The following is a 22,478-nucleotide window of genomic DNA, read 5'->3' on the forward strand; positions in this document are numbered from 1 at the left end:
TGGCTGCTGGCATTGTTCATTGGTCAGGCATCAGCCTATCAAACAGCTTTACACCTGCCCCGCCCCTCCCCCGCCCCGCGCTGCTCACGCCTCTGCATTTGCAAGTGCACAGATGGGTTCTGCTACAGAGATCGCGGGAGATGTGTAGCAAAAGTCAGAGCGCGGGAGATTTGTAGTTGTACTGACGAATCTGAGAGGTTGTGAGTGCCGACCTGTGGTTGTAGAGATAAGATGCAATCAAATTTGCCGTGCACACGTGTGTCTGTCATTTTGTATTTGTAAATGACATTTTACAAATACACAACTATTAATCTGCAACTTCCAATTTAAAACACAAGTGTGTGGATTGTTGTGTGTGTGCGCAAATCGAGGGATTCAGCTGTTCACATCAGAGCTGTAAGTGTACATTTCAACATACACATACAAATATTATTATCACAAGTGCTCACATTTACATTTGCAAGCTCTCGAGTTACGCAACTGATTTACCTTCATACACCATTGACAGTGCGATGTTCATTACTATGCTGCTGTTAAAATTTACTGATATAGCAGATACTCGTTCTTTCTGTCTGGATAATGAGGAAACTTTAACTCACATGTTTTTACATGTAAAATCTTACAAAAGTTTTGGTCAGATTTATATAATTATTTAAATAAATCACAATCAACAAAACAAATCTTTAAATTGAAATATATTATTTATGATTCTAGTACCAATAATAAAAATGAAGAATATATATTTAACTTATTCATATTATATGCAAAATTCTTTATTGGCAAACAAAAATTTCTTAAATCCTATCCCTCCTTTGCCCATTTTTGAAATAAAAATGATTCCTTGCTTAAAGCTATACTGTATATTTATCGAACAACTAAAAAATTCTGCAAGTTAATAAAAACTTATGAAAATATCATGCTTCTGGTAGGTTATCTTTAATGCTTTTTGTATTTTTTTTTTTAATTTTGTACTTTTCCTTTTTTTGTTCTCTTTTTTTCTCTTTCTTTTACTTATTGTTATCACTTTGTAATTGTATGTACTTGTTCCAGTCACCTACAGATTATTTCCTGATTTATATTGTACATTACTTCTTTTCTAAATAAAAGTTTATTTAAAAAAAAATAATTATTAAGCTGCTGTTGAGAAATGAGGCGACTGCTGATTGCTGTAGGCAGTTATTATCTATGGTTATTAAAGGCACGAGTCAGATTTAAGGATTATCATAATACTAAATAGTGATAGGGAATACTTTCCAAAGTTTCAAATGGAAAGACAGTTTTATCTGTCATAACAGATGGTTATGAGTAGGCTTAATTAAAGTATCCTATTAGTTTATGGTTAGCCTACATTTTCTAAAACATTTTATTTGACTATAACAAAATTGCTTGCAAACTGATTAAGATTTATGCTTAAGATTCTGACATGCAATTATTTTTATTGAGCATCAAGGTAGCCGTTTTCAATATTTTTGATGCCACAGATGCAACAATAAGGTGCAAGTGACATTTTTTTATGGATCCTAAAATGTAAAGCATTGTCTAAAAACCAACCAAGCATTATTTCAAATTTGGGCTGACAGTGAAAAATAGGCAACTGACAAAAAGACAGTATGGATGTCTTGATGTCTTTTAAACACAAAATTGAGAATATTTAATGGAGAATATTTAATTTCTATTAAAAATTGCAGTATATTGTATATAGCCTATTTAATTAGACATTTGTTTATTGTAATCAGATATTTATTATCCATTTTTAAATGTGCAGGGGAGGATTTAACCAATAAGCGAGGTAAGCGGCCGCTTAGGGCCCCAGGAAATTTGGGGGCCCCAATAAATACATGTAAGTAAATTAAATTAGATCTATAAATCCTATATAAAACATTGTTTTCTCTCATATTTGGTAAAGTCAAGGGTCTAATAAATAAAAGTGTATCATTAAGCCTGCACAAATTTAGATGAACTTAATCTAATTTAGATTCTTCCAAATCAGATTACATTTAGTTTTAAAAATGAAACAATTTATTATTTTTAGTTGTTTTCAGGGTCTTTTTTAAGAACAAATGTAGAAAAGAGGATTGAGTTATATAAAATAAAGTCCTCAAACCAAACAAATAAACAAACAAACAAATAAAAATACATGCATACATAGGGTGCAAATTAAGACTTTTGGGCTGACTGGAATTGCTTAGGCCTCCCCAATTCACTAAATCCGCCCCTGATTATGTGCCTATTCTGCATTACTTGTTTATTCATTCATTCACTTATTTTCTTTTCGGTTTAGTCCCTTTATTAATCCGGGGTCGCCACAGCGGAATGAACCGCCAACTTATCCAGCAAGTTTTTACGCAGCGGATGGCCTTCCAGCCGCAACCCATCTCTGGGAAACATTCACACACACATTCACACACACACTCATACACTACGGACAATTTAGCCTACCTTATTCACCTGTACCGGATGACTTTGGACTGTGGGGGAAACCGGAGCACCCCGAGGAAACCCACGCGAATGGAGGGAGAACATGCAAACTCCACACAGAAACGCCAACTGATCGAGGCTCGAACCAGTGACCCAGCGACCTTCTTGCTGTGAGGCGACAGCACTACCTACTGCGCCACCGCGTCACCCATTATTTGTATAGTATATAATAAAAAATACAGTCAGCTCATGATGTAACTTTGGTAAAATATTGAAGGGAATAACAGTAAAAACATAAAGTGCAATGTTATCAATATTAGTTATTATTGTATTTAAATATTTTTTTTTATTCATTTGAATAATATCTAAATCTAATTGTGGATATTGTATTTATTTTAATCATGTTTAAGAATTTAGTATTTATTACTTAATTCTTAATTTTTTGTCAACATTTTTGTTATTTGCTTTTATGTGTTTATTTATTAAACCTTATAGCCTACAGTTAAATTAGGTTCATCTAATTAATAAAATGGTGATTTAGTGGCACAGTAGGTAGTGCTGTCGCCTCACAGCAAGAAGGTCGCTGGTTGGAGCCTCGGCTGTGTCAGTTGGCGTTTTTGTGTGGAGTTTGCATGTTCTTTCTGCGTTTGCGTGGGTTTCCTCCGGGTGCTCTGGACTGTGTCCTCCAGTCCAAAGACATGCGGTATAGGTGAATTGAGTAAGCTAAATTGTCCGTAGTGAATGAGTGTGTATGGATGTTTCCCAGAGATGGCTTGCAGCTGGAAAGGCATTTGCTGTATATGCTGGATAAGTTGGCGGTTCATTCTGCTGTGGTGACCCTAGATTAATAAAGGGACTAAGCTGAAAAGAAAATGAATGAATGAATGAATAATTAATAAAATCATTATTGTAAATAAAAAAAACTTAAAATGTTTGGGCATGTGTCACTGTCTTTTTTTATTTTGACGTCATGACTTTGCATCCCATAAACACAAAAATGCGGGATTGTTGCAACCCAAAATGGGTAAAATATTGACAAACCGAAACATTAAGTTAAAACTGGTCCTATAAATTTAATAAAATAATAAAATAACCGAGCAGTCGGTAGTCTATATTACACTTAGGATTGGGTTGAAATAACACAGATTTATTTTAGTGAAGGGTTAACTTGTGAAATGTTTTGTCATCTGTATTTTCTTTTTAACCTAATGAATTCATGTGAAAAAGCTATGTTTTAAAGAAATTGCAGATACATGTTCTCTTGGGAATCATAAATCATGCCAGTAAGCATCTGGCCTACAGACGGCTCTTGGGTGGGGCATGAACTCTAATGATGCTCTTGAAATGACAGAGGAGTTTGACAGCAAAGCAGCTGCGCTCACTCGAGCGCGCAGACTGAACCTGATGCGCGTAAACAGCAACTCGACCGAGCGCAGCCGGTTTAACATCTCTGTAACGCACTTTATGTTCGTCACTTTTTTACTGCAATTGCCTGAACCAAGACTTAAGAAAGAAAAATATGTATTCGCAGTCATATAATGCGCACAGGATATGCAATTTCCTCAAGAAGTGAACCAATGCATCTCCGTTTGAGGAACTTGATTCGCCCTGGAATCTTAATGTCATCCTGAAGCAGAGCGATGCCCGAGGAACTTTCCAGATAGATCAATGATATGAACTTACAGTATGCCTTCGTTACACCATGGCGCTATTTTCATTGGAGTATTTTTGATAGTCACCGGTGGCTCCACCGCGTTTCTAACTTCTAACCAAAGTCGCCTGCAGGCGTTCAGCATGTGCTGCGTGGTGCTCGGGGCGGTCATGCTCATATTAGGACTTTTCTGGGCGATGAACGGCAAGAGAAACCCGGTGCCTTATAATGAAGAGTACAGTCACGACTACAGCCAGGTCCTGTTCACCCCACCGCCCGGAAACCACTTCCCCGAGTCCCAGTCCGTCTTTCTGCACGGGTAAGTGAAGACTCGTCTCATAAATAAATTCTTGTCTGATACATATCTGCGCTAAGATAAGATCAGGGTACAGGAGATGAAACCACTCGTCATGAGCAAAAGTTTTGTTTTGTTTTTTTATCATGTACTGTTTCAACCCCAAATTCTAAAATAAATAAATAAATAAATAAATAAAAACTCGCAGTAACATCAGTTTAGCTAATTAATACGTAAAAAACGTTTAGCATTATTATCAATAAAAGATAAATGTGCACCTACATAAAAATATGCCAATTTTAATACAGCTGTTTTGAGCAAAAAATAAAAATGTAACTAAAATTAAACTAAAAATTTGCATTTAAAACATTTAAAATTATTTTGAATAAATAATAGTCTACATATATTGAAATCTAGCCTACATTCAAACTAACCTGTTCATTATCTCTCTTTAATAGGTCTCTTTCTCTGTAAATATTTTTTTTATAATAACAATTTCTACTTTAATAATTATAAACATTGACATTTTCAGTATAAAATGAAAATGCAAACTCTACATCAAAATTTCTGTATTGAAGCCCCTATTTTCCTGTCTCAGTTTTTTTCGCTGTTCGGTAAACACATTTTGCACTATTTATATGTTTTTTAACTTGACAGAAACATGACAGAAGACCGAATCTTAACTGAATATTCCTTTCTTTTTGTTTTGCTTTTTTTTTTACTTCCACTTGAATGGAGTTTCCAACAATCCAAATACTCTGCTTGGAGCAAAACGATCGCTCCCTTAAAGACCAAATGAGAGACATTAGAGAACTGGCTAATCTGATGAACCACTATGCAAGCAAGCCCATGATCAGTCCTCAAGGGAATTTTGTCAAATTTAGGGAGTGGTGATGGAGGTCAATGGACTTTTACTGTCTGACCCTCCAAGGAGGACATCGCCAAGCCCACTCCAAATCCAAAGCCATCAAGCCACAACAATTATAATGCCAGCATGAAGGGCTGACCCTCTCATTGGAGCCCAAAAGAGGTGACCGGATCAGGTGAGTGAGTATAATTCATAATTCTGGTAAAAAAAAATCTTGCCACTACATTATATCCTGATGCTATGAAAGAAACTCTACCTGTATTTCTTCTTGTTACTGGTTTTGTATAGCCTTATATCTCCAGAATTTCTGCCGGTTCTGTCCAGTCCTGAATCTCTTTGCGGTTCCACCCAGCCACCCCTCCACTGCCTTCTCGTTTAAAGACAGCCTGTTTTATCGGCTCCGCCTTCGTTGGCTTAGTCCCTCCCTTGCTCTTGTCTTCACCCTCAGTCTGCTGGATCACAATGTGTGTATTTCTCTCCCAGCTCTATGTTAGCATGAGGATCTCGTCTAAGCCTCTATAGCCCAGGCACCATTTTAGACCTCCAACCCGTTGAATCTGTCCTAGCCATGTGCTCCCTCATCTCCACCATAGCCCGTCATCCCATTGGCTCCATCAGGCTCCCTCATTCTTACAGCTCCTTGTTGATCAGATGTTGACCTGCCTCCACCATGGGATTTCACTTCTTTGGCTTTACCTGGTCCCCTCCATCCCTTTTGCTCCAGTGTGGACTTCCATCCCATCTTTCATTTTGGTAAAGACACAAAGGAAGGCAAGTCTGCAGCCTTCAGCCAAAAAGCATAATGATGGGTTCACACCCAATCTGACGAAGACACTTCATAACTTTGTAACTCTTTGATTTACTAGCTAATTCGCATGAATTACAACGATCTGATTCATACATATTATATGATTTGTTCATCCCTCAATGAGATTTGGGTTTGGGGATGGTATTTGGTTAGCCACTAAATTAACAAAACGTAAAATAGTTATGTTTCCTCATGAGATCAGGCTGATTACGTAGTTTTTTTTTGTATCTTTCATGGTAGATGCGATTGTGACAAATACTGCGCATTCCTGGCAAATTCACATCTTTTGCACCACCTGACAAAACTTTACCTCTTTTTGCGCATTCATGGCCCGTTTCCCCTGAGTGGTACAGTACAGGTCACCTTTATCAGGCTTGCGTTTCCCCTGCCAAAAGGGTAACAATGGTATTGGTGGGCGTGGTGTACGACAGAAAGTTTCAGTCGACGTCCTTCTCGCTCAAGGAAATGTCAAAGTAAAGCTATACGGGTCGTTTACTTATCATATGATAAGCACTTCTCACAAAACAGATGCTTTATACACATAAATACTAGTTTAAAAATGCATAACTTATCTATAACAAACCCATAAACTAACCTTTCTATGGACATGAAAATAACTGCAGATCAATAATAGTGTGAAACTGCCTACTGTAACTCACATTTAAAAATGATTTATATATGAGTATGATGACATATAGCCTGTATTTACAGGTTCTGATAAATAGGCTACTATATGTTAATACTTTACATTTAAGTACAGGAGTTTTTTTTTTTTTACTTTTTAAAAACAGTAACTTTTTGTTTTTATTTTGTAAAAATGCATTTTAATTTAAATGTTGACGTTCTTATTTTTTATTTACTTTTTTTTACATACAGGCACAGTACAGTGTTACTGTTCAAACTATTTATAATGTTTAAAGTGGCTGACAATAATATTCTTAATAACAGGAATGAATCTGCCTCATTTTTGAACTGTACAGAGCTGTAGCTGCTTTACTGGGCCTGCTACTGTATTTCAGGACTGTTCATTATGGTGGTACTTGGAGAGACAGTTTTTTTTTTCTGAGGTGATACTTGATGAAAAAGTTTGAGAACCACTGGTCTATCCGCTTGTTAAGTGGTGACGTGTTGGTGATGTATGTAATACTGTTTCCGGGTCCAAGCCCCCACTTAGTTGAGAAATCATTTGTTTATGATCACTTTTTAATCATATCACACATTAAAGTAAATTTTATATAAAGTCATAGTGTACACAACAATCTCTGGGCTTGCTGCATCACAAATACCAATATTTTAACAATTTATCAAAAAATGAATCACTTTCTGGCCATTGGATTTTAGGCATGGACATATATATTGCGATCGTTATTTTCAAAGGTATTAAATCGCTTTGTAAACATTTATTATTACCACTTCACGAGTCTACCCATACAGTTGAATAGAGCACTTGGACCCGGAAGCCGCTTCGCGTGACGTCACACTTAACAAGCGGATAGCGTTTAGCTGCGCATCTATAGCTCCGCCTTTTGATACCCTTTTGTTGTGCTAGGTAGCCTTTGCAAAAAGTACCCAAAAAGTGGTACAGAACGGTTTGTTTTTTGTTACCTTTTGCCAGGGGAAGCGGCCATAAAAGCATACCGAACCGTATCATACCACTTAGTGGAAACGGGCTATTTCACTGACTTTTGTACGTAAATTAACATTTGGTGTGAACACAGCATAGGAGCTAATGCTAACATTGTGTTTTTGGCAGTTTACAGGAAAGGAGACCAGCAACCATCATGTCAACCAAGTTAGCCCATACACTTGGTATGGTAACAAATATTCGCATCTTCCATCTTCCACCACGGTTTTCCACAGCCCATGAGACCCATGAGGCGTCAAATCTGTCTAGGATCTTGGGACTTGCAGTGTCACCCTACATCATTGACTCTCCATCTGCACTTTAGACTCCATTTCCATCATCTATGCCTCCATCAGTGGTGCCAGTGTAACGGAGGCCAGCTATGGTGTGTGCTGTGCAGGTAAACCTCACTCCTCTGACCTCTAAAGGTGCTCTAGCGTCTAACGTTGGAGGCCATGGTCTTTAGCCTGCTTGGTAGAGCAACCGACTCCCATGTGGAAAGTCGTTGGTTCGATACTAGCTCGGAGCAGGCTGGGTGGTGTAGGACTGGTGGGGTTACATTGGTGCCGTGACCCAGATGGGAGTGAGGTTTAGGGTGGTGAGTGTAACGGAGGCCAGCTAGTGTGTTCTGTGCAGGTAAACCTCACTCCTCTGACCTCTAAAGGTGCTCTAGCGACAGACGCTAGAACTAGCAACTAGTCTTTAGCCTCCTTGGTAGAGCAACCGACTCCCATGCGGAAGGTCGCCGGTTCGATACCAGCTCGGAGCGGGTTGGGTGGCGTAGGACTGGTGGGGTTACACCAAATGATCAGATGTTTCATTAGTCAGATCTCCATTGTGGCTTTCTTCTTCCTCGATTCCACCATAGGCCTCAATCCTGGCTGGTCTTTGATTCCTGTCAACTTCGCCACCCTGGGGTCTCCTGTCTTCAATGCTTGTTCCCTCTCCCACAACTGCCCCTCATCCACCTCCTGAGCCTCCACTCTTCACTTGCCATTGGATTCTTATTGAAATCAGGACAAGTGGTAGAAAATATGTCACATCTGGGTTCTGTTTTGGTTTAGTTCTCCATTTCTACTTGTCAGTTGTTTGAGTATCTGAGTACATTACATATACTTACATTACTGTTTTTCGCTTGAGGACATTTTAAGTGCTGTATCAGTACTTCTACTCTTCTATTTTCTTCAACCTGCATTCACTAAATCATGTCTATTTGTCTAAGTAGAATAAAAAGTTCTTTTAATCCTGTCCAGTCAAATAGTGCATGGAAAAATCACATCAGGCGAACCGACTTCAAGACAAGGACGCTTCATAAATGCAGCAAACATGTACAGTGTGGAAGCTTTAAAAGTGTTCAAGAAGTCACACAATCATTACACACAACAACCAAGACTCTTTAGACTGCATGTCACTATAGAGAAGAGGAAGGATGCCTACTGGATTATGACTGTAATCACCAAACTGTTCAAAGTGCATAACCTAAACAATCTCCACAGCTAGATTTTTGCTCCTTGGATCACAAAGATATTGCTAAATATATAAACCAGGCATGTCCAAACTTGGTCCTGGAGAGCCGGTGTCCTGCAAAGTTTAGTTTCAACCCCAATCAGACACACCTGGGCTAGCTAATCAAGCTCTTACTAGATTTTTTAGAACCATCCTTGCAGGTGTGTTGAGGCAAGTTGAAGTTAAAATCTGCAGGACACCGGCCCTCCAGGACTGAGTTTGGACACCCCTGATATAAACAAACCGACCTGATTTCTGTCAGCTTATTATAATGTGTTCTCACATTAGTCTCACATTTTACATTTATAGTCAATGAATGGCTAACGATTTAAACGACATTAAAAACTGCACGTATCATATTTGACACACAAGTTTCTAAGACCTGAATATCAACCTGATTAATTTTTGGCTTGAAAACCTGTTGTATATAATTTGATACTTGTATTTTGCCCTCTTGTGGATTTTCATGACAGTGCAGGCAGTGCAAGGACTTCTTCACCTTTTCAAAAAGGCTGCTCTCGTTGAATTACTCTTGTGCTTTTTGGCTGGAAACTATTTGCTAATTTAAAGACAAATTGTTTATAATTACTTAATTATTTTTTTTTTTTGTTACAAATAAATCGGGGCGAGGCAGTGGCGCGGTAGGTAGTGCTGTCGCCTCACAGCAAGAAGGTTGCTGGGTCGCTGGTTTGAACCTCGGCTCAGTTGGCGTTTCTGTGTGGAGTTCGCATGTTCTCCCTCCCTTCGCGTGGGTTTCCTCCGGGTGCTCCGGTTTCCCCCACAGTCCAATGACATGCGGTACAGGTGAATTGGGTAGGCTAAATTGTCCATAGTGTATGAGTGTGTGTGTGGATGTTTCCCAGAGATGGGTTGCGGCCGGAAGGGCATCTGCTGCGTAAAAACTTGCTGGATAAGTTGGCGGTTCATTCCGATGTGGCGACCCCGGATTAATAAAGCGACTAAGCCGACAAGAAAATAAATGAATGAATGACAAATAAATTGTGTTGGTAAGTAGGTAGTGCTGTCGCCTCACAGCAAGAAAGTCACGGGTTCAAACCTCTGCTGGGCCAATTAATGTTTCTGTGTGGAGTTTGCATGTTCTCCCCGCGTTCGCATGGGTTTACTCTGGGTGCTCCGGTTTTCCCCACAGTCCAAAGACATGCAATACAGGTGAATTGGGTATGCTAAAATTGTTTGTAGTGTATGAGTGTAAATGAGTCTGTATAGGTGTTCCACAGTGATTGGTTGCAACTGGAAGGACATCCGCTGCGTAAAACATATTCTGGAACATATTCTGTTGGCGGTTCATTCCGCTGTGGTGCCCAAGATTAATAAAGGGACTAAGCTAAGGAGAAAATGAATAAATGAATTGTGTTGAAAATGCACGTATCAAAGTTGAACAACAGGTATATAAGGTGCTTTATTCCTAAACAATCATGTCACATTTTTGTAACGTAATCTATGTCATACCTACTACAATGCAAACACACAATATTTAGATGATTTAAGTAATCATCTAATTAGTGACTTACAGTAATTTTTACAATAATTGGACCTTATAAAAGTTCAGTCTGAACTGTGTCTTTTTATGTTACAAGGATTGAAACTGATCATTTTCCAACATAGAGAAACCTGACACGAATAAAAGCACTGCTCCTGCAATCCTTCAAACTTCTGTAGGTGTAAAGTGAATCCTTGCCTGAACAAGGGCTGAAACTGCTAGTATGCCTACCACAAAGTGAAATAATAAAACACTGTAAAATATTTAATGCAAAAAAAAAGAAAAAACAGAGAAAAACTTCCTGAAATGTTCTCTGTTATCAAAATACTAAGGGCAATATATATATATATATATATATATATATATATATATATATATATATATATATATATATATATATATATATATATATATATGTATGTAAATAAAATAAACATTGTTGCACAAAATGCCTGATGTATGTATATAGCATTTTTCTTTTGATTTTGCTAGATAGTATAAAAAACATATCAGTTCCAGAAAATGTTATTTTTCCGTCTGATTTTTGATATTTCAGGTCTTACAGGTTTACAACAATATATATATATTTGTTATTATTTAAGGGCTACATTTTATTCATACTTTGAGTAGTATTTAAAAGGTATACTTTTGCTCTACTTGCACTTTATCACTTTCCACCACTAGATGGTAACTACCTTGCATCTGTTCTGTTACTTTTTGATTTTGTTTTCTGATGTATTTAAGCCCTCCGCTATGTTTTAGCTTAGATGTTAATCTGATTTTCTATTGGATTTTACCCAATGTTTTAAAAAACATATTGGACATTTTATGACATGTGCAGTGTAAAATAAAATCAAGGACCTAAAAAAAGAAAACCTTGAAAAATTTCTATATTCTCCTTCATATAAATGACTAAAAATGGATGCATAAATATCTCTAGCTTTTTTTTTCTATGAAATAATGCACACTTATATTTCTTTCAGCTTTTTATAAGAGCTAGCAGGGATAATTTTACTTTTCCACCCATAACCCTTATTCCCTCTGGATTTGTGTCATCTCTCTTTCCTTTCTTTCACCCTGGGATGTCATTAAAAATCACTTAGATTACTTAAGAGTCTGCTCCTTTGTGCTGTCATTTGATACTGAAAGGCCCTCTAGTGATGATAAACAGTATATACCACCTTTCCAGGCGCAAGTCTAACTGTAAACAAGCAATTTCATGCAAACATAAATCGAAACCACTTATAAATCGTGTAGACTTGTATTTTACAGTACTGTAATAAAATACTTAAAAATGTTTCTGTCAACGTTTTTAAACTATTTTTATTTGATTTACCACAGTCACACAAGTGTCAATTTCACATCTGTCACATCCATAACAGACAGATGTCACATCCATAATGCGGCATTGCCCTCATAAATGTAAAAACGTAAAATAAAATATTTTTTTATAGAACCTACTAAAAAAAACAGCTTAAACCAGCCTAGGTTGGTTGGCTGGTTTAAGCTGGTCGACCAGGCTGGTTTTAGAGGGGTTTCGGCCATTTCCAGGCTGGTTTCCAGCCATTTCCAGCCTGGTCTTATCTGGTCAGGCTGGGAGATGACCTGCTAACACCAGCTTGACTAGCCTAGCCAGGCTGGGAGCCCAGCCCAAACCAGCTATGTCCAGCTTAAACCAGGCTGGTCAAGCTGGTTTTAGCTGGATTTAGCTGGTCATTTTCCAGCCTGACCAGCTAAGACCAGGGTGGAAATGGCTGGAAACCAGCCTGGAAATGGCCAAAACCCCTCTAAAACCAGCCTGGTCATAAAACCAGCCAACCAGGCTGCGGTTTACGCTGGATTTTTCAGCAGGGGAGAGTTCTTATTTAAGGTCAATGTAGCATTTATTGTCTCCAGAAATTGGTTCTGGAAAAAGAGGTTTGCTATACGTTAGGACTGCACGATATTGGACAAATCTGACATTGCGATATTTTGTTTGGCCGCGATATATAATGCGATGGCGAGGCAGTGGCGCAGTAGGTAGTGCTGTCGCCTCACAGCAAGAAGGTTGCTTGGTCGCTGGTTCGAACCTCGGCTCAGTTGGCGTTTCTGTGTGGAGTTTGCATGTTCTCCCTGTCTTCGCGTGGGTTTCCTCCGGGTCCTCCGGTATCCCCCACAGTCCAAAGACATGTGGTACAGGTGAATTGGGTAGGCTAAATTGTCCGTAGTGTATAAGTGTGTGTGTGTGAATGTGTGTGTGGATGTTTCCCAGAGATGGGTTGCGGCTGGAAGGGCATCCGCTGTGTAAAAACTTGCTGGATAAGTGGGCAGTTCATTCCGCTGTGGCGACCCTTGTTTAATAAAGGGACTAAGCTGACATGAAAATGAATGAATGAATATAATGCTATATGAATATAATTTAACCAGTTGATTTAAAAGGTCTATTTGGAAATATTTTATTCATTTAGTTTGACTGGGATGATCAAGTCTTTTTCTATGCAGTGCATCTACTAATAATAATTCCTTACATTTATATAGTGTTTTTAGATACTCAAAGTGCTTTACACATTGGGGGTAATCTCATCTTCCACCACTATTGTGTAGCAACCATCTGGATGAAGCAACGGCAGCCATAATGTGCCAGACTACACACCACACACCAGCTGATTGGTAGAAAGGAGGCCTCACTACCACTACCTAGCTTTCTGATGCAAACCTGCCAACATTTGGTTCATAAAATCCGGGAGACCAAGGAGGTGGGTGTGCGGGGTGTCATGCTGGTGGTTGGCTGAACTGAAGAGCGGGGTGCGGGTATGGAGATGGTTGCTTGTTGGGTTTGGTGCGCATGGGGACTGTACCAAATAGCTGGCCGGACTATACCAAAAAGCAGGGGTTGGGTCGAGGGCACACCTTCAGTGGGTAACCATGGTAACCGTGTGAGAGTTGTAGAGAGCTAGCTGCCGGCTAAATTAAATTATAATAAATAAAAAAATAATAAATAAATAAATACATACATACACAAACAAACAGACAGACAGACAGACAGACATTAATCCTGCGATGTGCAAATACACACATTGCGATATCGATGCTCAAACTATATATTGTGTAGCCCTACGTACATCACCAATGAAAGAAAACATATATATAACATGCAACTTTAAAACAAGATGTTTTAATGTAGATATTGCATCTTGGCACACTTACTTTTATAGGCAAAATGATTACTGATCTAAGAATGATAGTGTATGTGTGTGAATATGAGAGTGAATGGGGGTTTCCCAGGGCTGGGTTGCAGCAGGAAGGGCATCCGCTGTGTAAAACAAATGCTGCATGAGTTGCACTGTGGCGACCCCTGATGAATAAAGGGACTAAGCCGAAGGAAAATAAATGATTTCATAAGATTTGATGTTAGGGCAACTGGACTATAGTCATTGTTCTGTGGACACACATTTGTTTGGATAGGAATTACTATAGATTTTTTTAATTTTAAAAGTCTTGCACTGTATGCATATTGATTAAGAGCTGAAAAAGGTGATGCCAGGCTGGTGTGAGCTCCTCAGCAAATCCTTAAACAAACAACATGTCATGCCATCATCAGGTCCCCTTGCCTTACCCTTGGTCCAAAGACATGCGGTACAGGGGAATTGGGTAGGCTAAATTGTCCGTAGTGTATAAGTGTGTGTTGGTGTTTTCCCAGAGATGAAGGGCATCCGCTGCGTAAAAACTTGGCGGTTCATTCCTTGGCGGTTCATAAGTATTTTACGTTTTGGCAGTTTAGTGGAGAATTCGTACGAATTCAGTCGTACGAAATTGTACGATTTTAAAAATGAGGCGTGGCACCTAACCCCACCCCTAACCCCAACCGTCATTGGGGGATGAGCAAATCGTACTAAAATGTATGAATAAGATCGTACGAATTCATACGAATTAGCCACTAAAACAAAAAGTTACGAATTGCCGTGAGATTGTGTTGGCACAAACACACCTTTTAAACTTGACAAAAACTCTCGACAACATTTACTGGCTGCTGTGTTTTTAATATTATTGTGTGTAATTATAACACAGAGAACGCAGTGAAGAAAACTCACATATAAATTAAAACTTTATTATTTTATGCAACAGCCTTACATTTAAAAGGGAAACATAAGGGCAATTATAAGCAAAAAGACCCCTTGCCTATAAGGTTAAACTTCAGCTATGTTTTTTTTCCCTTATTTATTTATTTGTTTGGCACATGTACTCGTGTGCGGTCGGAAAACTAGTGTAATGACGGCACGCCATCTTTAACAGACTCTGGTAAAGTCCGCCTCTCCTTTCACTCCGCCCTGAAGCCCCAGTTGGCCCTCTTTTGACCAAGGTATTCGGCGAGCCGAAAAAGGCTGGCCGCTGGTGTCAGGGTTCTGCCACTCTGGTCATGTAAATTCTTGTTTTAGTGGCAGAGTCCGGACACTAGTCATGTCTAGTCCTGTCCTGTTGTGCTCGGCTCGAGTTTTCTTGGGTCGAGCACTTGTTGCTGTCATTGTGTGTGTCTCCGTGTGCGCGCTCTTGTACTCGTGTTTGTGTTGTTCTGTCAGCATCGTGCTGCTTTATTCTCAGCGTCTTCGTGTAGTTGCTTTCGGTTTTGGTTGACGCTGAGATGAAGCATGTGTTGTCTCTGTGTCATGCGCTCTCCCGTCTATTGTCAAGTCCCACCCTCCTTGTTAACCCATTATTAGTTAATTATGTGTTAAATTTCCTACAGTTTATAAACTCCTCATGTCTGCTGTCCTGTGGCAGTTCGTTGTCAATTTTTCCCTGTCCTGCTGTGTCCAGCCCTGCCAAGTTTGTTTGTCTATTTGTTTTTTAGTGTCTTTCCCCCTCAGGGTTGTTTATTTTGCCGTTTATTTTATTTTGTTATAAATAAATACTTATTCACTTTGCGCTTGGGTCCTCGTCCCCTTTTTTCCCCTCACCGACCGTGACAGCTGGCCCCAAGAAAGCTCCGCTTTGGTCCGATCAGGCCCTGGAAGTGACAGTGGAAATGCGACTGGCCCTGGCTGGCTCGCTTTAGGCGTGATAGTGGAAACGCGGCTATTGATTAATGAAACCTTATTGTAAAGTGTGTTACAGATGTTTCAATATGCTGTTAACGGCAAATGTCCCATCCATAACACTGGAATTTATCAAAACTGCAAGAATCACTTCAAAAAGTATTTTAGATACACGTTTTGTCATTTAATTGTACGGTGTTCTTGTGTGTTGTAGGACTTTGCAAAGACGAGGTGTATACGGTGAAGATTTGGACTATCCACCAATGGAGCCAACGTGTTTCAGTCCTACCAGTCGTGTCCGGCCGCCTCACTGGGACTTGGAGCCTCCTCCGCCATATGAAGTGGCCATCAAAACCACCAGGAGCTCCACACAGCTGAGACGCAGCTTCTCAGACACGCACCTCCTCACTGAGCCTCTGTTTGGACGCTCAAGGGAGATCAGTTTCGAAGTGTGATATCTAGACCATGTGCATCTCAAAATAAGGAGCGGAACACAGCCTGAAATATTCAATAAGAAGTGCAAAACAGGCATTGACAATCCACAGCTTGTCCAGGACAGGCATTCTTGAGATGATTCTTGAGTCTTAATTCTGTGTTTACAGCATTATGTAGACAGAAATGTTGAATTCTACACTTTTTTTCCCCAAGTAAAATGAACTCTAAATCTAAAACCTGTACATGGAAGCTGAAGCTGATGAAAGTAAGTGTTTAATCTCTCAATAAACAATCTAATGCAGGAGGTTTTTATTTTTAGGTGTGTAAATAAATATTTTTTGGCTATATGTGTATATACAGTATACTGTGCCCAGCATAAATGAGATACACTCCTTACATATCTTTCTTTTTAATTAATACATTCTATTGACCTTATTCTTAATGTTTGAGCAGGCCGCCGTTTGAATCTTTTAGCTTGAGACTTCATTAGATGTTAAAAACAGCTTGTCATGCTGCTTGATGTTCATTCATTCATTCCTTTTCCTTAGGCTTACTCCCTTATTTATCAAGGGTCGCCACAGCGGAATGAACTGCCAACTATTCCAGCATATGTTTTATGCAGCGGATGCCCTTCCAACCGCAACCCAGCACTGGGAAGCACCCATACACACTCATTCACTCACTCACTCACACACACACACACACACACACACACACACACACACACATACTACGGCCAAATTAGCTTATTCAATAAATCTATAGTGCATCTGATTCAGCTGAGGCTCGAACAAGCGACCTTCTTGCTGTGAGGCGACAGCGATACCCACTTATGTTGCAAACTGATATTTTCTCATTATATTTTTTTTACTTTTTATGTCTAGTAATGAACACACTTGTTTGTAGAGCCAGTAGTTTGACCATTATCTGATATTTATTATTCCTAGTGGTTTCTCCCATAGGCAACTCAATCAAAGGTTCTAGGACAATCACAGAAATGAGCGCACTTCCACATTGGAGAATGAGGTCAATAGAATACTATACAATTACATATGCGTGTACACACTGTACACATTGCATTTGCCAGTACTGAAGCTAATCAAATAAAATAACTGAAGATCTTGGTGCAAAAATTAGTATATTACCAAATTGAATATATTAGGAAAGTATTCATTCATTTATTCATTCATTTTCTTTTCGGCTTAGTCCCTGAATTATCAGGGGTCGCACAATGGAATAATTTGCCAACCAGAGATGTATAGTAACAAAGTAGAACTACTTCACTACTGTACTTAAGTACTAAAAAGCTGTATCTGTACTCTGCTGGAGTATTGTTTTTTTTTCCTCCTACTTCCACTTTTACTTCAGTCCATATTTTCGATGAGTTTAATACTTTTACTCTGATAGATTTTTTATATGCTGCATCGCTACTCTTTACTAGGGGTGTCAAAATTATGGCTCGTTTCCACTGACTGGTACAGTACGGTACGGTTCGGGTCGGTACGGGTCACCTTTATCAGGCTTGCGTTTCCACTGTAAAGGGTACCCTTTTGGAGGGCGTGGTGCAAGACAGAAAGTTTCAGTCGCATCATTCTCGCTCGAGGAAATGTCTACAGTACAGCTGCACAGGTCATTCACAAATCATATTGAAAGCACTTCTAACAAAACAGATGCTTCATACACATAAATACTTCTGTATAAATGTTTATTACTAACTTTTCTATAAACAGGAGTTGATTATAACTGCAGATCAATGACGGTGTGAAATAGCCTACTGTAACGTCTGTAATTATATAAAATAAATAAATAAATAAATGAACATATATGAACACATACAGCCCCATACAGTCTCCGATATGTTACCAACTACAGAAAAACTACTCACATCATACATTTCGTTCTTAATTAGGTTCAAAACAACACAAAGTATAGCCCACAGTCAGTGAAAACCTCTCATCTGTGTCTGTAATCTTCAGCAGCACGTCATGTAGCCTCTGTTAGAGAGTCATTCCATCATTCCCAGTTCATATTTTGAACTATACTTATTATCAATAAGTTTGTTATTTCAGATATAACGTTAGACGCGCGGTAAGCGCAAGGAAGAAAGCGAAACCGCTCAGGCATAAGACTGGCTCGTAAAAAAAACTGCGAGGCACAGGGTAAATTTTGCTCTACTCCATGGCTGTGTGGCTGTTCATCAGGACGATGATATATGAATATATAATTCCGCTGTAATCTCTCGCTGTGTATTTCAAACATGGCGGGTCCTTTGTTTACATTCTGGCTTGTTGTAAGTGAATGACGCATGTCTTCTGTAAACCAATAGCGTTCAGCTGCGAGTCTAGCTCCACCTTTTGGTACCCTTTCTTGTGTTTGGGACCTTTTGAAAGGGTCCCGAAAAAGTGGTACGGTATGGTTTGGTTCGGTACGCCTTTTGACAGTGGAAACGGCCATAAAAGCGTACCAAACCGAAACCGTACCGTACCACTCAGTGGAAACGGGCCATTATTGATATTGGTTTAGTAATAGATCATAACCGGTTATTACGTACTGGCGTCATTTATCTCCTATGCGCGACATCGCAGTAGAATACTATGGCGAAGCAGGCGAGGGCGAGTAAATAACGCTCTTACTACAATGAAGGCGGCACAGCACATGAGTAAATAACGTATTTCACTACTACGAAGAAATGCTGTACAACTCCAGCTTTATCTCTCACTTTGGATATTTGACCCGCTGGCCAGTTTGTGAGGTAACTTTTCCTCTCCTCTTGAATAGTATCTGGATGCAGCCTTTATGATGCAAGCTGAGATTGCATCACTCAGGGACGTATTATGGGCATACAGACTTTAACCGCAGCTGTTCTTCCTGCATCGGTGAACAGTGCTTTCATTTCTAAAGCCAATCGCAGCTCTTTCTGTTGAGCAGGTGTAGACAATAACTGGACTGGACAATAGGACTGGCCACCCAAAGTCAGAGATATATACACATATATACAGTTGAAGTCAGAACTTTTAGCCCCTCTTTGAATTTTTTTTTTCTTTTTTAAATATTTCCCAAATGATGTTTAACATAGCAAGGAAATTTTCACAGTATGTCTGACAATATTTTTTCTTCTGGAGAAAGTCTTACATGTTTTGTTCTGGCCAGTATAAAAACAGTTTTGAATTTTTTAAACACCATTTTAAGGACAAAACTATTAGTCCCTTTAAGCTATTTTTTTTTAGATAATCTACAGAACAAACCATCATTATATAATAACTTACCTAATTACCCAAACCTGCCTAGTTAACCTAATTAATGTCATCATGGCAAAGATAAAATAAATCAGTTATTAGAGATGAGTTATGAAAACTATTAGGTTTAGAAATGTGTTGAAAAAAAAAATAAAACAGCTCTCCGTTAAACAGAAACTGGGAAAAAAATAAACAGGGGGGGGGGGTTTGGGGGAGAGACTTCAACTGTATATCTATGATCAGGAGTTTTCCCGAAGGTCAGTATGCAAATATTTTTTTAAATGATGAAAAGTATCATTTTACATCACTTTTCTACATCGATAGATAAGTGATCGCACGGGCATTGCTAATAGAGCTTGTGTGCATGGAAATTATCCTCCCTACCTTTTAAATTTGGTCTAATCCATGTCCTGAAACACACCTCCTCTCCAGCTTTCACTTTTCATTCTGATGAAGGGAGCGATTCGTTTGTGAATGAATCCCCGTTATGAACAACTCGTTCACTTAGCTGACAATACTACAAGTTTCTGGTAACTCTACATTGTAGAGTTACCATATATATATATATACACACAGTTGAAGTCAGAATTATTAGCCCGCCTAAATTATTAGACCGCTTGTTTATTTTTTCCCCAATTTCTGTTTAATGGAGAGCAGATTTTTTCAACACATTTCTAAATATAACAATTTTAATAACTCATTTCTAATAACTGATTTATTTTATCTTTGCCATGATGACTGTAAATAGTATTTTACTAGATATTTTTAAGACACTTCTATACAGCTTAAAGTGACATTTAAAGGCTTAACTAGGTTAATTGAGTTAACTAGGCAGGTTAGGGTAATTAGGCAAGTTATATAACAGTGGTTTGTTCTGTAGATTATAGAGAAAAATATAGCTTAAAGGGGCTAATAATTTTGGTCCCTAAAATGGTTGATAAAAAATACAAAACTGCTTTTATTCCAGCCGAAATAAAACAAATAGGACTTTCTCCAGAAGAGAAAATATTATCAGACATACTGTGAAAATGTCCTTGCTCTGTTAAACATCATTTGGAAAATATTTAAAAAAGAAGAAAAAAAAAATCGAAGGTGGCTAATAATTCTGACTTCAACTGTGTGAGTATATATATATATATATAATTTTCTAGACCAAAAAGTTTTTTAGTTGTAATATAAAAATAATGCAATGTATTAATATGAAGCCATTATCCGTATACATTTTTTGCAGGTGTTTTACATGTATTTCAGTTTTGCACAGCTCTTCAGTTTAGTTTTATAGTTATCTGAAACGTCAGTAAAAATGAATGAATAACCTGGCAAAAAAAGTACATTTTTCGGTTTGTATTTTAATTTTTTATGAATTTTTATTAATTTTTTTGTATGTTAATTCATTGTTGTACTCTCAGGGCGAAGCACTGCGTTTAATTTATAGAATATTTTTTCATTTGATAATAAGCACACGATTATGAAGATCCAATGTCTTTTCAGATGTAGCCGGAGAGATGATTTATTCATAAGGCACACATTGTGGCACAATTGTGCTGGAAAAACTCCTCACACAGCATTACTGAGCTTAAAGATGAACTAATGCCCTGTTAATATTGTTTGAAACATTATAAAACATTCACAGCCACGACTTCCTCTGCCTTGCCCATTACGATCATATCCATCATTAACAAGGGCACTTCTGGATATTCTCCAACACTGTTCCCCAACCCTGTTCCTGGAGGCACATTAACAGTACATATTTTAGATGTCTCCCTTATCTCACTCATTTATTTCAGGTTTTTGAAGTCTCTTCTAATGTTTTGATAAGCTGATTCAGGTGTGTTTGATTAGGGAGAGGTTGAAAATGTGTATTGCTGGGAAACACTGCCCTAACATTTTGCATTTGTGTGTGTTTAGTTTGAATTGGGATGAATTATCCACAGTGTTGTTTACGATTAAGTGTGCATGCTCAACAGTTTTAGAAATGCTGTGCTTGCTGTTTCTTTTATGGAACATATAAGTACAGTACAAACCAGACTCCAACTTGTTTTTGTTCATTATGAAAAGTAAACATTGTATGATATTACAGTTTTGCACTAGTCTTGCAGTACAGATGGACACAGTAACAGGTGGACATCAAACTACCACCACTGACAAAGTGGAAGGATAAAAAGAATGTTTGTTTCTGTCTCACACTATAAAATAAATCTCTGTAAATCCCACAGGCTGGTTCTTGGTTGAGAGTATAATATGTCAGTGTAAAAATGCTCCCAATGGTGGTGTCGTTTATGGAATACTTATAATTTAAAAAAAGGTTAAGTTAAGTTTTTCTTTTATACCATACCAAACCGTTGTTGGTCCCATTCCATTGACTTCCATTATATTTTTTCCTTTTGGATACACGTCTTTAAAATACTTGTGTGTGTGCTGGTTTTGTTTCCCAGATATGGGTTGTGGCTGTAAAAATGTGCTGGATAAGTTGGCGGTTCATTCTGCTGTGGCGACCCCGGATTAATAAAGGGACTAAGCCGATAAGATGAATATTATTGAAAAAAGTATTTGCATGTCTCCTCACCTAAAATGTATTCACTCATTCATTTTCTTGTCGGCTTAGTACCTTTATTAATCCAGAGTCGCCACAGCAGAATGAACTGCCAACTTATCAAGCAAGTTTTTACGCAGCGGATGCCCTTCCAGCTGCAACCCATCTCTGGGAAACATCCACACACTCTCATTCACTCACACACACTCATACACTGACAATTTAGCCTACCCAATTCACCTGTACTGCATGTCTTTGGACTGTGGGGGAAACCGGAGCACCCGGAGGAAACCCACGCGAACGCAGGGAGAACATGCAAACTCCACACAGAAACGCCAACTGAGCCGAGGCTCGAACCAGCGACCTTCTTGCTGTGAGGCGACAGCACTACCTACTGTGAAAACTGCATCACCCAAAATGTATTCATACCAACAAAAAATACATTAAATATACAAATTATACCAAATGAAATTAATTTCAAAAAGAGCATGTTTCCAACAAACCTAGGCTTTATGAAGGTCAAAATTTGTTTCAATGTTTCTTGTTGCTATTTTGTGGATTTCATCTAATGTTTTCTTATTAAATCATATT

The 22,478-nt window shown here is 38.5% G+C and overlaps 4 protein-coding genes across 5 annotated transcripts in view; 2 read left to right on the plus strand and 2 right to left on the minus strand.

The window, feature by feature from the left end:
- Positions 1–22,478, minus strand: part of dsc2l (desmocollin 2 like) — a 1,349,056-nt gene that overhangs the window by 1,229,528 nt on the left and 97,050 nt on the right. The gene's annotated exons all lie outside the window — the stretch shown is intronic.
- tns3.2 (tensin 3, tandem duplicate 2) overlaps positions 1–22,478 on the plus strand; it is an 817,627-nt gene that overhangs the window by 645,636 nt on the left and 149,513 nt on the right. The gene's annotated exons all lie outside the window — the stretch shown is intronic.
- Positions 1–22,478, minus strand: part of dhcr24 (24-dehydrocholesterol reductase) — a 65,170-nt gene that overhangs the window by 29,885 nt on the left and 12,807 nt on the right. The gene's annotated exons all lie outside the window — the stretch shown is intronic.
- Positions 3,793–16,426, plus strand: si:dkeyp-51f12.2. The gene is given in 2 exon segments (NM_001386307.1): positions 3,793–4,388; positions 15,898–16,426. Coding segments are annotated over 2 exon segments (525 nt in total). The 5' UTR covers positions 3,793–4,104; the 3' UTR covers positions 16,139–16,426.

This window comes from Danio rerio, chromosome 20 (genome assembly GCF_052040795.2).
Source record: "Danio rerio strain M-AB ecotype USA chromosome 20, GRCz13ab, whole genome shotgun sequence".
NCBI lineage: Eukaryota > Metazoa > Chordata > Actinopteri > Cypriniformes > Danionidae > Danio > Danio rerio.